Here is a 14,259-nt window from a genome sequence, read left to right on the forward strand (position 1 = left end):
TCAATGGGGTTGAGGAGAAAGCAGTGAGAGGGAGAGACATTTTTTTTTAAAAAAAAGCTTAAAAGCTTTGGCTCCACAAATAACTACTAGACACATTGTCCTAAGATACACTTTTTGAGCGAGATCAACAAAAATTAGAAAGCCAAAGAAGTGTGGCCAACATGGTTCTAAAAATGCACGGAGAACTCAAATAGAATTCTTTGCAGATCCCCCTATTTCCAATTAAATTGAGGTGTGGAAACAGCAGCTAGATGGCCCAGTGGATGAAGCGCTGAGATGGGAGATAAGATCTGAGTTCGAAACCAGCTTCAGACACTTACTAGATGATAGTGGTGACTGCCATTACTAATGTGATCCTGGGCAAGTCCCTTAGCCCTTCACCTATAAAATAGTAGAGTAATAATAGCACCTATCTCCCAGGGTAGTTGTGAGGATTAAATGAGATAATATGTAAAGTGGTCTTGATTTTTAGCATTTGACAAAAATCTCTTAAGGTCTATCTTGTGGATAAAAATGGAAATGTGGGCTGGACTTAAATATTGAGTGGGATGAAGAACTGTACCCAAAGAGTACTGAGTAATCTCAGGATAATGTAGGGATTATTCTGGTTATCTGCTCTTGATTCTGCCCAGGTTCTACATTTTTAACAATCACCAGGATTGAGGTACAGAAGATCCACTTATTAAAGATGTAAATGACACAAAATTGGACCTGACAGCTCAGCATGAAGCAATGGAGTGATGCAACTACTCAAAAAGAAAGAAAGAAAGAAAGAAGCTAATGCAATCATAGGCCACGTGAATACTGGTAGGATATCCAGACTATGGGAGGTACAGTCTGACGTCCACAGTGCTGTAATTAATTCTGGGTGCTACATTTTAAGAACTGGATGATGAATTGTTTTGAATCCAGGAAGGAAGAGGAAATGGAGAAAAAGGGAGCGAGAGAAGAAGGAAAGCAGGAAATAAGCATTTATTAAGCACCAACTAAGTGCTTTACAAATATCACCTCATTTGATCCATAACAAGCCCGGGAGGTAGCTTCTATTAGTATCCCCATTCTACAGTTGAGAGAACTGAAGCAGACAGAGGTTAAGTGACTTGCCCAGGGTTGCACAGCTAGGAAGTATGTGAGGCGAAACTGAACTCGGGTCTTTCTGACCCCAGACCTAGCACTTGATCCACTGTGCCAGCTAGCTGCCTCCACCAAGGAACCGGAGATGTTTCATACTGAAAAGAGAAGGCTAAGAGGAGGGGCTATCTCCGATTATTTGTTGAAGGGATCTCACAGGGTGAAAGGACTACTCTGTATGGGTCCAGAACAGGAAGGCAGATTCTGTTTCGATATAAGTTAAGAACATTCTAATAACAAAAGCACCAATGAGAGGATGGCCTGTCTCATGAAGCAGAATCATGGAACATTGGAGCTGAAAGGGACTGTAAAAACCAAGTCCAATCTCCAGATTTATAGTCTCAGGGAAGTTCTGGAAGCTTGCACTTCAGGGCTCCTTCCCCAACATCAAACTGCCTCCCTATCCCTAGAAACAGGAATCAAGTAGCAGTTGGCTGACCATATCTACATATAATGTTTATAACCATTCCATAGCACCCAATATTTAGAAATATCACTGCACGTCTTATTATTGTCATTAGTAAGAACAGCTGGGGTTTATACGGCTCCTTAAGGTTTGTGGAAGTGTTAGCTCACTTACTTATCGATGGCTGTTCCCAAAGAGTATGTATGTATGTATGTATGTATGTATGTATGTATATATGTATATAAAAACAAGCACAGATAAAATGACGTAACTACACAGTGGCATCTGTATGTACTCTGCATTCAAAATACACAATTTTCTCTTAAAACTCACATATGAATCCACCCTACCAATATGACCAGACTTGAGTAAGGCACAGTGCTGAGTATGCATTTCTGATGTTAATTCTTCATTTCTCTAGCTTACTGCTTTTACATCTCATTGTCCATGACAATAGGATCTGCTTTGTATTATAGGCTTCCAAAGACGGAACAGGAATATAACCTGAGCAACAGAGGTGCACACTAAAACACATGCACACAACAAATGTTTTGGGATGATGGTGAGAGAACCCACCCTTCCATTCTCAATGGATAGATAATATCCAATGGACTTCAATGGATAGATATATCCAAATGCTGCCTAGAATGAGGTTTAACATTATGTTAACTGCTTAGCTGCACTAATTGGAGGGAGAAGGTTTAAAGAATATCAAAGAATGGGGGGCAGCTAGGTGGCTCAGTAGATAGAGCACCAGCCCTAGAGTCAGGAGGACCTGAGTTCAAATCCGGCCTCAGACACTTGACAATTACTAGCTGTGTGTGACCCTGGGCAAGTCACTTAACCCCACTGCCTAGCGTAAAAAAAAAAAAAGAAAAAAAGAGGAATATCAAAGAATGGAATCCAAAAATAATTTCTATTTGGTCTGGGAATGTAGTCAAATCTATCCTTATCCCCCCCAGACACCGCCTTCCACACTGGCTCTGCCCCACAAAGTGTACCATCTAACAGGGGTGGGGAACCTTCAGCCTTAAGGCCACACGTGGCCTACTAGGTTCTTAAGTGAGGCCTTTTGATGGAATTCAAATTTTGCTTGGCCAGGTCCCCTACCCCTAATTTCAGGTGGTGAGGAAACCCTGGTCCCGGCAGGCAGATAATCTATTCGTAGATAAGAGTGTTTAACAAATGACTACAGCTACATATAATGCTAGAAGTTAGCTCTCCCAGCCTAAAGCAGCTGCCACACCCACAACACAGCCAAGTTCCTTAATTATAGACCTGGCTCTTAAGAGTTTCAGAGTAATCTAATTTTAGTGTAGTTTAAACTTTTTGGAAAGACAGAAGGCCTGGCCAGCGCTCCTGGTGCACTGAGGTTTAGATGTACCCTACATTGCCTGATGAGAGTCAGGGAATTTGGGTATTTAAATCCTATTTCTTCCACTTCCTAGTTGTGTGACCTTAGACAAGTCAGTTGTCTGGGTCCCAATCTCCTCATCTATACCAATGACGGGTGTTGGCCTCGATGATCTAACCACCCTCTAAATTGATGGTCTTGTGAAATACAGTTCCCTGTGGGTTTAGATGATACGGAAATTCTCGTCGCAATGAAGTTGGATATTCTTATGGGAGAGAAAAAAAAAATAAACCCTTAAACAGAATTAAAAGATGGCAAATTTTCAAAAATGACATTGCCTTGTTGGTTTCCACCATTTCCAATTCTAAATAAGAAAGTGAGATGCAATGAGAGCCAGCCTTGGAGCCAGGGAGACCTGGGTTCACGTTCTTGCCTCTGACACATACTGAATGATCCTAGGTTAAGTCTTTGCCTTTCAGAGCTCTGGGCAGAGAAGGGGCCTAACCTCATTGGTTGAAGGAGTTTCCTTATCTGGGAATTCCCCATACCAATGAAATAAATCTTAGGTCCAAGTCTCTATGTCAATAATTTACACTATTCCCACCTGAAAACTGGGAATGTATGAGGCAGCTAGGTGGTGCAGTGGATAAAGCACTGCCCCTAAAGTCAGGAGGACCTGAGTTCATATTTGGCCTCAGACCAAACACTTGACACTTACTAGCTGTGTGACCCTGGGCAAGTCACTTAACCCCAATCGCTTACAAACAAACAAACAAACAAATAAATAAATAAATAGAAATAGAGGATGTGGAAAAACAACCTCACAACGCATGCAAATTTCCATTTAAAAAATGCCAATACTTCAAGGGTCTATGATTTGGTAGGTGTGGATGCTCCCTCTACCTTATAAATCTCTGCAACTGGGTGGGTAGGTAGGTAGTCTTCAAGAACATTCATGCTGGTCTCTGGCGAGGCTGACCCTCATCACTGGCACAGACCTAAAGTCTTCCTAGCTTGGCAGGGCCTGCTAGAGCTTGCATTCGAATGGCAAACTTTGAGAACACAGGGTCACCTCCAGGTCATGAGGAGGCATCTGAGCAGGACTTCTGTGGCAGCAGCTATGATTTACACAGAAACCGATTCCCCCTCCCCCAAACCCCAAAGATACAGGACCAAGGACCCAGTACCACAACAGAAGGCATGAAGCCAGAAACAGCACCAGGTTCAATGCAAAGTCAACAAAAGACTATAATAAGGAATGTACAGTGAGGGTTTAAGTTTATGGACTGCAATTAAATACAGCACAATGGGAACAAAAAAAAGTTTCCATCAATCTGAGGTCTCACTAAAGACAAAAGTCTTGCTTGGATCATAAACTTTACAAAAATGAAGAACAATTTCTAATTGTTTTGATTCAGCAATGAACAATTTTCCTCTCATAGTTTTCACCCCTTTTTCTCTCTGCCCTAATAAAATTGCAAGTAGCTAGAACCTTAAATTAAGTGGAAATTTCCCCTTTTTCATATTGCCTTAAGGAAAAGCAACAGATTAGATTAATAAAAACAAAACAAAAAAAAACACTCAAAATTCAGTGATCAAAACACACTTTCTGATCCTGAAATCAGAACACAGAACCTAATCTTTTGTTATCTTTAGAGATACAGCTCCAACATCTATAAAGAAAGACTAAGGCAGACTGGCCTAACATCACCATTCTGAGTACTGGATTCCAGTACTGTACACTGGATAAATGTGTTATATTTCTGAGTTAGGTGGCACAATGGACAGAGCGCACGGCCTGACGTCAAGAAGATCTGAGTTCAAATCAGACCTCAGATACTTCCTAACTGTGTGGTTCTGGATAAGTCACTTGGCTGCTGCTTGCCTCAGTTTCCTCATCTGTAAAATGGGGATAATAATATCACCTCCCTCCCACAGGGTTGTGGTAAGGACCAAATGAGATAATAATTGTAAAGAGCTTATTAGCAAGTGCTTGGCACACAGTAAGCCCTATATAAATGTTAGGTATCATCATCATCACCACATTGCCTATTATGTTGAAAGACTTCATTAATCCTCTGGCAGTACCAACCCCTTTAGAATGACTATAGCCTATATCCATACATCAACACACAGAATACAGAATATATAACACACACACACACACACACACACACACTGCTAAAGCACAAAACATCATGAAAAAGTCTCTAATTTATTTAAATCAATGACCTTTTCCTACTGGAGACTATTTAAGTCTAATATAGTGACAGAAATCAGAAATACCTGCCAGCCTGTGATGAAATACACATGGTACTTCTGCCTTCCCTACATGTCTGTAGAAGATATGGACGGATGGCCAAGAAGCCAGGGAATAGGATAAGGACTCTGTGGGTCCTCTGGAGCATCCTATGCTTATGGGCTTCCTTGTGCCCCAAGTATTACTGCCAGGCAAATAGGACATGCTTCAGTGGCTGTAGCTGTTGGCTTCCGCTATCCAATGTGGCAAGTTTCAGGGAACTAGGAATTTAGGTTGGGGAGAATTTTCAAATTTAATAACATTCTCAAATTTTTCGAAACATAAACTAAGGGAGGAAAAAAAACACAAATAAGACAAAGCTTCATAAACATCATGGGAAGTCTTGGCTTGCCCCTTGGTTTCAAATGAATCCCCTCTTCTATAACCACTCATTTTCTCCCTTGAATACTGGAAACTATTTAGGGACACAGGGGTCACAAGGACAAATTCACAAAGTTTAAGACAAGATTTAGCTACACATGACTAATTATTTCAAATCTTATTGCACCACAAAAGACAAGCAACTGTCATTAATAAAACTGTCTCCCTAAAGAAATTTGCTGAGATGTTTACCTGGACCTTATAAAAGATGCATTTATTTTAATTATTTAGGTGGAGCTAATAAGCAATTATAATTAGCTTGGTTTTACACTGCCACTTAGTACTATCTGCATATGGTAGAGAATTCTGAGTGTGCAATACAGTTCTCTCTACTGTATGAGGGATAAAAGGCTCATGGGGGGGGTGTGCCTTGGGTGTGTGCCCCAATCACCAGAAAAGCATAGTTATAATTCATTACCTACCCATCTTGAAACACTCCCTTTAAAACAAAGTCATGCAAATTACCAAGAGGACACTGGCTCAGAAAGAAATCAAAGCAAAAGCAGGAATATGGAATATTACTAGAGAAAAAGAACTAGCATTTCTACCAATGGCCATAAAAATGTATCACTGATGTAATATTTGAAATGTGGAGGGAGGAAAAGGTTTTTAAAAAACAGCAGACCTTAAAAAAAATGTAGTTTGCTCAAATATAATTGCATTTTTTTTAAAAAAGGAAAACACTATTATGGAACCTTCTTCTCAGGCCACCCACTGACCAAACTAAATAAAAGAAAAAAATCTTCACTTTAGTTATAACACGTACCCACATATTGGGGTTTTAGGTTTAACTGTTTAAAAAAACAACAACAAACAATTAAAGTCTATTTTATCCTAATTCCTGTTCATGTCTAAAAAAAATTCTTTAAAAAGGGGGAAAGTACAGAAGATTTTAAAATATAATTCAATGTTCCCCTCCTTAGTACCACTACATAATTAAGATTTCCTAAATTTCCTTTCCTTCAGTATTGGTTTAGAAATCCATCTTACATACTGTTGCCAGAATTATATTTTTTATGAACAGATGGAGCTGGTCAGGTCATGACGACGCTCAAATGATTTTCACTGGCTCCCTATTACCTGGAGAGTAAAGGTAAAAAACACCTTCTTCTGGAGCTCCAGACATTCCACAAGCTGGCCCCCGTCTCGGTAGCTTTCCAGCCTGTTCTCATGTTACTCAATATAGTACTCTATGCTATAGCCAAAAGGAATCCCTCTTTGCTTCCCAAAATGCACACTTCCCTCTCAGTGCTCCCTACCCTTCTCTCACTATTTCCCCATGTCCTTTCTCCCTCTTTGCCTGCTGCCTTTGTGCCTATCCTTAAAGCCCAGATGCTATGCCAGATCCTCCAGCCTTCCCCACCCATGAGACCAGCCATGACCTTCCCATAAGACCTCACATAATATTTTGTTCCATAACTATTATAATGATCATGCCATATAGTGTGTTACAGATGTCTGTGGTGATGCTTTTTCCTCCCCTCTAAAGTTTTCATGGTCCTTAAAGCATACCAAAACTCAACACAGTGCCTGGCACATAGCAGGTGCTTAATACATGTTTCTTGATTGATTGGAGCCAGCACTTCCCTCCCCACGGTTCCAGTCCAGTCCATGTGAAAAACTCAGCCAAGTTAATCATCAAAGAGAAAGAAAAATGCAAACAAAATGTGTATATCTCGTAATTTTCATCTGTTTGAATCAGTAAAAACTGACATTAAAAAAAAACCCTGCTCAGTTTACCTATCCCACTCTCAGTTTCTTCATCTGTCAAATGAGGGTGTTGGGACAAGACAACCTCTAAGGTCCCTTACAATCTTATATCTATGATCCTATGTTATTAAGAGTTCCTTTGTTAAAGCTAAAATACTCTTGATCAGAAACTGTAATGGATAGGAAGACTATCCCCAGCAATGTCCAAGATGAAATGGGAGGAGGATAGAGGGGGCACTGCTAGACCTGAATTTGAGATCTGAGTTCAAATCCTGTCTGTGTGACAACACGTCCCAAGCATTAAGTTTCCTTGTCCGTAAAAATGAGGCTACTGAAAAGCACTTAGCTCCCAGGGTCACTGTGAGGATAAAATGAGCTAACTAACAAACTCAAAAATGCCATATAAATGCGACTGCTTATCAAGTCTGTCCACTAGTATCATAATGCCAACAAAAAGTGTTAACTTTTAATATTTAGTTGCCATCACATGGATTAAGAAAACAATATCAGAGGATCCAAGTTCAAATCTCAGCTCCGCTTGCTGACTGCCACCTACCTGAGCAACCTTTGGCAATTCACTTAATCTCTCTTAATCTTCACCTGTAAAATGTGGGGAGTTGAACAGGGGATTTTAACCTGAGGATTATGAACTTTTTTAAAAAAATATTTTGTAAACTGCATTGTATTATTGCTTTCCTTTGTCATCCTACTAAAAACATTCTGAGAAGGGATTCATAGATTCTGTTGTGCTGCCAAAGCGGTCCAGGATACAAAAACTGATTTAAGAAGCCCCAATCTGTAAGATTATCTTCAGCTCTAAAGGAGTGATTCTTTGTTAACTATCCCAAATGGCTGGTTAGCAGGTAAGGGACCTCCTGGCCCACAGAAAGCTAATCTTGCATGGGGTCTAATTCCTTCTCACAGCACAAATCTCTGCTTGGAGAAGGAATTATAGACCCTGAATAACAAACAAAAGGTCGTAGCAGTTGGGGGCCCCAGAACCACAGGCCTAGCCGCCTTGAGATTCTTCTACCTCTTCTCCCCCTTCCCTTTCTTTTTCCAGGGCTCCCAGTGGAGGAGATGGCTTTATGGCTCCAAGGACAGAGCTGCTATTATATTCCAGATGTAAGTGAGAGGATCAGGCAGCACACCACAGCTGGGGATTTCCAACTCTCAGTGTGTGGGGAAGAGTTCTGAAGCCCATGGAGTGAAAGGAAACTCAGTGCCTCTAGTCTCACAGGAGGAAAATTAATATCAGAGAGGATAAGTGACTTAGCGCCCAAGATATCTTAAAATATTTTTTTTGTATTTAAATACAAAAATTAAATATTAGTTTACTTAAAACACAGAAAAATTTTTTTTAAAACAAGTTCATGGTTTTCTCAAATTAAGAGCCTCTGATCAACCCCCACATTTTACAGGTGAAGAAACTAAAGCCCAGAGACAGGAAGTAAATTGTGGAAGGTTATAGAGAATAGTAGAATCAGCATTTGAATCCAAATTCTTTAATTTTGACTCTAATGCTCCCCCCCTCCCCTCTACCAAGGAGGCAATTTCATGAGTTCCTTCAGGCAGAAGTTCACCCAGGAAAAGGATGGACTTAAGAAGGAAAAGAGTGGACCTCTTCCATATAACCACTTGCATACATCTAAGAAAAAGATTTAGCCCAGAAGAACCAAAATTTTTAGACTGCTTGCTAACAGGCCACGTAAGAGCTCTACCAAAGGAATTCACTGTTTCTTTTTTTTTTAAAAAGAAACATCCGCATTCTGAAATTTCATAGTAAATGCTATTTTCCTTCCCCAACTTTTTTGTAATAAAAGTACACTTTTAAAATTCATTAAAGAAAAAGGAGTGCTACTATGTATTAGAACAGGACTCAAGTTATCAAAGGAATCTTGAAGGCCAGGGTGGAGTTCCAATACCAGGAAGGTGTGGTTTATTTATAAACAAACAGAATGTAGGAAGAGCAAACCTCACACCCTTCTAGGTAAACACAACTAGAGAAAGGTCTCTTTCAACCAGACTCACCAACTTTATATAAAATTCTCCTGTTAGAAAAGAGTAGAGAATACCAATAAATATAATTTTAGCTCCGTAAGGGGCTTGCTGGGTAAGAGAGATTTTTTTAAAAAAAAATCATATATGAAACAAGACTTCAGAAGTCGTCTCCAGGAGAACTCTATAAAGAGAACTTATTTAATACCTTTTTTTCCCCCTTTCCACCTCCTTCAATTTCCGTAACATTCCTCCAGGGCTTTTGTTTTCGTTGCAATGGAACCCTAGGGGTGCCCATTCCACTCTCAATTTGGCTGGTTTTATAGAATCCTTTAGCTCTGTTCCAGTTCACAGAGCTCGGGTGGCATAAAAGGGTAGTAGTATTCTATTATAAAGTCAGAAATTTTATTTTTCTCTCCCAACTCTGAGCTTTAAACTACAAGAAAAACCTCAATAAACCCAAGTCAAGTTGACAAGCATTTATTAAGCACCTATTGGACCAGGTTTTTAAAAAAATAATATTTGTTTCATTCTGCTCCTAAGACAAAGAGTCAAATAAGAAAAAAATATATTTGAAACTGGGGACAGAAAGACATTCTGGGCACATATTGAGTACCCAGCTTCAGCAGAAACTTCTTAAATTCTTATTTCTGTAGAATAAGAATTAGCAATTAGAACTATGACCCTGAGGACACTTTAAGGTCAGAGAGGTCAAATTTAAACCCACTGTCTTCTGCCTATGAAGGTAATATACCTATTTTAGAAAGATATTCAACTAGAGGAATTCCCCATTCCATTAAGAATTCTGATATACTGACATTTTTACTGTATCTAAACCAAGTTTCCCGAAAATTTTAAGGATTCCAATCTATTTCTGGGTGGAAGAAAAGCATATATGGAAAGGTACCATCAGTTAGTTGCAAAGGGACACAGAGAATACGTGTATTTTGATTTCATTTATGATAACAAGTTAGGATGTTACAGAAACCAGGAATAACATTATAATTCATTTTATTTCCAGTTTTTGTGGGTTAGGTGAATTTTCTTATTCTCAATTACCAGATTAATTTAGCAATATAGGTATTTGTTTTTGCTCTAAACTAGACTCCTGAAACCAATTTCCATGCCTGATGCAAAGTACTGGAAGCACACTGGATAAAATGCATCATTTGACAGTTCTTCATCATTTACAAAATTAACCCTATTTCCTGGTACTGAAAAATCATTTGTATCTTAACGTACTGCCTGACATTTAAGGACTGTCAGTGCAGCTAGGGAAAGTTTATTCCTTGATTTTTTTCTAGTATCATTCAAAAGTTCAGAGAGAAGATCCTCTCAAGGGTTGGGGAAAAGAAAAATGGAAGTTTTTTACATTATCCTACTAATGCTAAACAGTTCTAAGATTCTTCATTTAAATATTAATTTTCATTGATAGTTTCCCTGAACCTGTTCAACTACACAATTACTCTATGCTCAGTAATAAAGTCTCATTTCTTTCAAGACAATTATTGCTTTATGCTTACTTGTAGGCGATTGTATTATATTTCACTGGGCTACTTTACAGAGATTTTCTACCAAAAATTACAAATAGTCATATCCATGGCAACTCTCAGTTTCTGCAGCCTCAGAGTGACCCCCATGTGTCTTGTAGAATAAACACTTTTGGCAGGAACAGCCGTGGCCAATACATAAAGATGATCTAATTTTAAAAGCTTCTCATTACCAGCCTTTGGTCCAAGTTTTCCCCTTGTGAATATATTCCGAGCACATGGAAGTAAAGGAAGGAGAGAGAAGAAGAGAGAGTAAGAGCTGTTATTCAATACTGACCAAGCTGGAACCTCCCAATGCTCAGTTATTCCCCCTTCTTTGAAGCCTGGGACTTTTGCCTAGTTAACTCACTCAGGTTACTCTAAGGCCAAATAACTAATTAGACAAAATGACTAGTAGCCAAAGTCGCCTAAAATTTCCTAAAGGTATTCATCACAATATCCTTTATTGGATGGCTTAGCCAACATGGCAACCAGGGTCAACAGATGCCAATTTTGCATTAAGTTGTTATAAGGAACAGATGAACAATATAATAGCTTGGATTGATATAGCGCTTTATGGCTAACAAAGTACTTTTTTACAACAATCATCAACATCCCAATTTTACAGATGTCAAAACTGAGGCAAAACTATTCAGGGATTTGCTCAAGGTCAGTCGGCTAGAAATCCCTGCCCTGTCACAAGATTAACCTAGAAAAGCAAAGATTAGTCCCATGCACAAAGCCAAGGTGTCCTGGTCTGTCTTTATTCAGTAGGTATTTAGATTTTTCCAGTCTTTATTCAATAGTTACAGCTGATAGGCTTCTGATCTGAAGAGTTGTTTTAACAATGCATTTTATACCTAATACATTTTACACTTAATGGAAATACAGAAACAGGAGTGCCAGTTGCAAACATCATAGTACTATATATGTCATTATCAGATTTTCACACTATGTAGTTAACTAAAGTAAGTCTTCAGTCCTTCATATCTAGTGGGCTAAAGAAGCTTATTACCCATTTCTCATTACCAGTTTAATTGAGAGCTCCCCTAAAATCAAAAAGATCTGGGTTCAGGACCTACCTTTAATCAATATTAGCTGTGTAACCCCAGGCAAGTCTCAGGTCTCCAGGCAACCAGAGGTGGTGACTACCTATACCAGTAGAGGGCCTTTGCTCACCTGGGAGTTCCTTATACCAATAAAGTCACAGGGCCAGTCCCATTACTGGTTATCTAAGCATTTATCAGTTACCACTGGTGGTTTTGGGAAACCTTCTACTCAGAAAAACTTATCAGGTAGTTACCAATAATTTTAACAGAACAAAAGGGCCCTTTTGTAACACAGAATCAGAAAAGTAAACCTTTCATCTTTGAAGACCTTACCACTGAGACAGGATCCATGGCCTCTTGCTTAATAGGGACAGGGTCAAACATCAGCATTCTTTTAATTAAATCCTCTAAGATGTTCTTGCGTTTTGTCTAGAAAACAAAAAAGAAAGGTATACAGCTGAAACCACCTAAATTGATTCCCAACATAAACTGGTACCCCAAAATTAAAATGAACCCCCCCACACACACAATATGTGTACTACTAGGAATGTCTGGAATTTGCTTCCTTAAGAAAGATGCCATTTTATATAATCAAAACCAGACTGTACAGTCCCAACCAGACGACAGGTCAACTAACATTTCTTCCAACGAAATAGAATTCCCCTTTTCCTTCCCACCCCAATTCTGAAAGAGTATGTGAAGCCACTTTTGAATAACCAAGCAGACTCGGCTTTCTCTTATTACAGATAAAGCATTTTATGCCAACAAAGAGATTCATAGTCTGGGTCTACATGCAAAATGAAGGTCGTGGGATACGGGGTGTATCACATCACATTTGTCTTTACCATCTAGATACAGGAACTGCTACAGAATTGGAATTACCTGGAATACTGGCATAGGCGAAGGTGAACTTTGTCCTGGGGCTTATACCCTGTATGAGGTCCAAGTGTTTTACACACACACACACACACACACACACACACACACACACACACTCTCTCTCTCTCTCTCTCTCTCTCTCTCTCTCTCTCTCTCTCTCTCTCTCTCTCTCGTGCAATAGACCTAATTTACATACCTCTTCCAACAGATCTCACATTAGCACAGCACAGCCCCAGAAGAAATTGTTCCCAGGTCAGAAACCACTAGCCCTAAAGGAAGAGCTAGTCTAGCTTCGGTGTGAACTCAGGCAGAGCACAGTTCTCACCTGTGCCCTAGCTCAATGCCGATCATTTGAGAGCAAAGTTGGCCTTAAAGAATTAGGTAAGACATGTGACCAAATCCCACCGTTCCCATTTTCTGTACTCTGGATGACAATGGACAAATCTCTCTGGGCCTCAGTTTCCTCATCCGTAAAATAAGGGAGATAGATTAGATGACCTTTAAGGTTCCCTCTCCATCTGGAACCTATGATCCATAGGAGCCTGAATCAAAAAGAAGTCAATTCCTTCAACTCATCCAGTATCCTGTCACATCTTTCTAACACCTTAGGGATCTCACCATCTACATACACACAATCTGGTCACATCTCCCAAATGCCCACAGAATAAACAGACCAGACACCTTGGCTTGCTTTTCCAGGCCCTCCATAATCTGTCCAGCCAGCCTTATCTCCATTACTCACCTTCAAGAACCCTCCTTTCTAGCCAAAATAGTTTACTCACTGTCTCCCTAAAACACATCTTGCCTTTCCTACCCTCTGCCCTTTTACCCACACTATTCTCCTTTCCAGAGACCTCCCTATTCTTCCAAATCCTGCCAATACTTCAAATCCCAGGTCAGAACCCATCTCCTCTAGAAGAAACTGAACCACCCTAAACTGATCATTCATTTCTCTGTGCTCCTCTAGAAATTATTCTCCATGGAAATAATTTATTAATTAAATCATACAGTCTTGGTATTCCTCTTCTTTTCTTATACTACTATTTAAACTTCCCACTTAACTTATGTCTTCACAACTAAAAGTAAGCCCCTTTAAATGGGGTAGTTACTTAATATTTCCACCTCTGTGCCTAGACTTACTATAACATTTGCTGCTTGAGATAATACTTATATTAATGATCTTCTACACTTAAGTCAACTTTCTAACTTAAGTATTAATATTATAGCTCCAAGGCATAAATTAACTATCTTTAGGGAAATAAATACATAATAAAGGTCAGCGTCTTCATGACACTGGTTATCATAAGAAAAAAAAGTCCAGCACAAAGCACTAGGTCTTTACGCTAATCTAAAGTACTACCGTTTAACAAAAAAAGCCCAAGGGTGCTATATGGCTTACTCAATCCATAAGCCTAGCAGCATTTGGTTAGAAGTTAGTCTCCTAATATTAGACTTTTAGGAGACTCTCACAGGATATAAATTCAGCAATACATATTTAATGATTGGAGTATCACAGAAAGACA

General features: G+C 39.3%; 1 protein-coding gene across 3 annotated transcripts in view; it reads right to left on the minus strand.

Moving 5' to 3' along the window:
- Positions 1-14,259, minus strand: part of KLF3 (KLF transcription factor 3) — a 40,253-nt gene that overhangs the window by 13,336 nt on the left and 12,658 nt on the right. For all 3 annotated transcript variants that reach the window (XM_078148536.1, XM_020991859.2, XM_020991868.2), the window contains exon 2: positions 12,191-12,286. In XM_078148536.1, coding sequence (XP_078004662.1) covers positions 12,191-12,247 — 57 coding nt within the window. In that variant the 5' untranslated portion in view covers positions 12,248-12,286. The remainder of the gene's footprint in view (positions 1-12,190; positions 12,287-14,259) is intronic.

Source organism: Phascolarctos cinereus, unplaced genomic scaffold (genome assembly GCF_003287225.1).
Source record: "Phascolarctos cinereus isolate Bilbo 61053 unplaced genomic scaffold, phaCin_HiC Scaffold_9;HRSCAF=440, whole genome shotgun sequence".
Lineage (NCBI taxonomy): Eukaryota > Metazoa > Chordata > Mammalia > Diprotodontia > Phascolarctidae > Phascolarctos > Phascolarctos cinereus.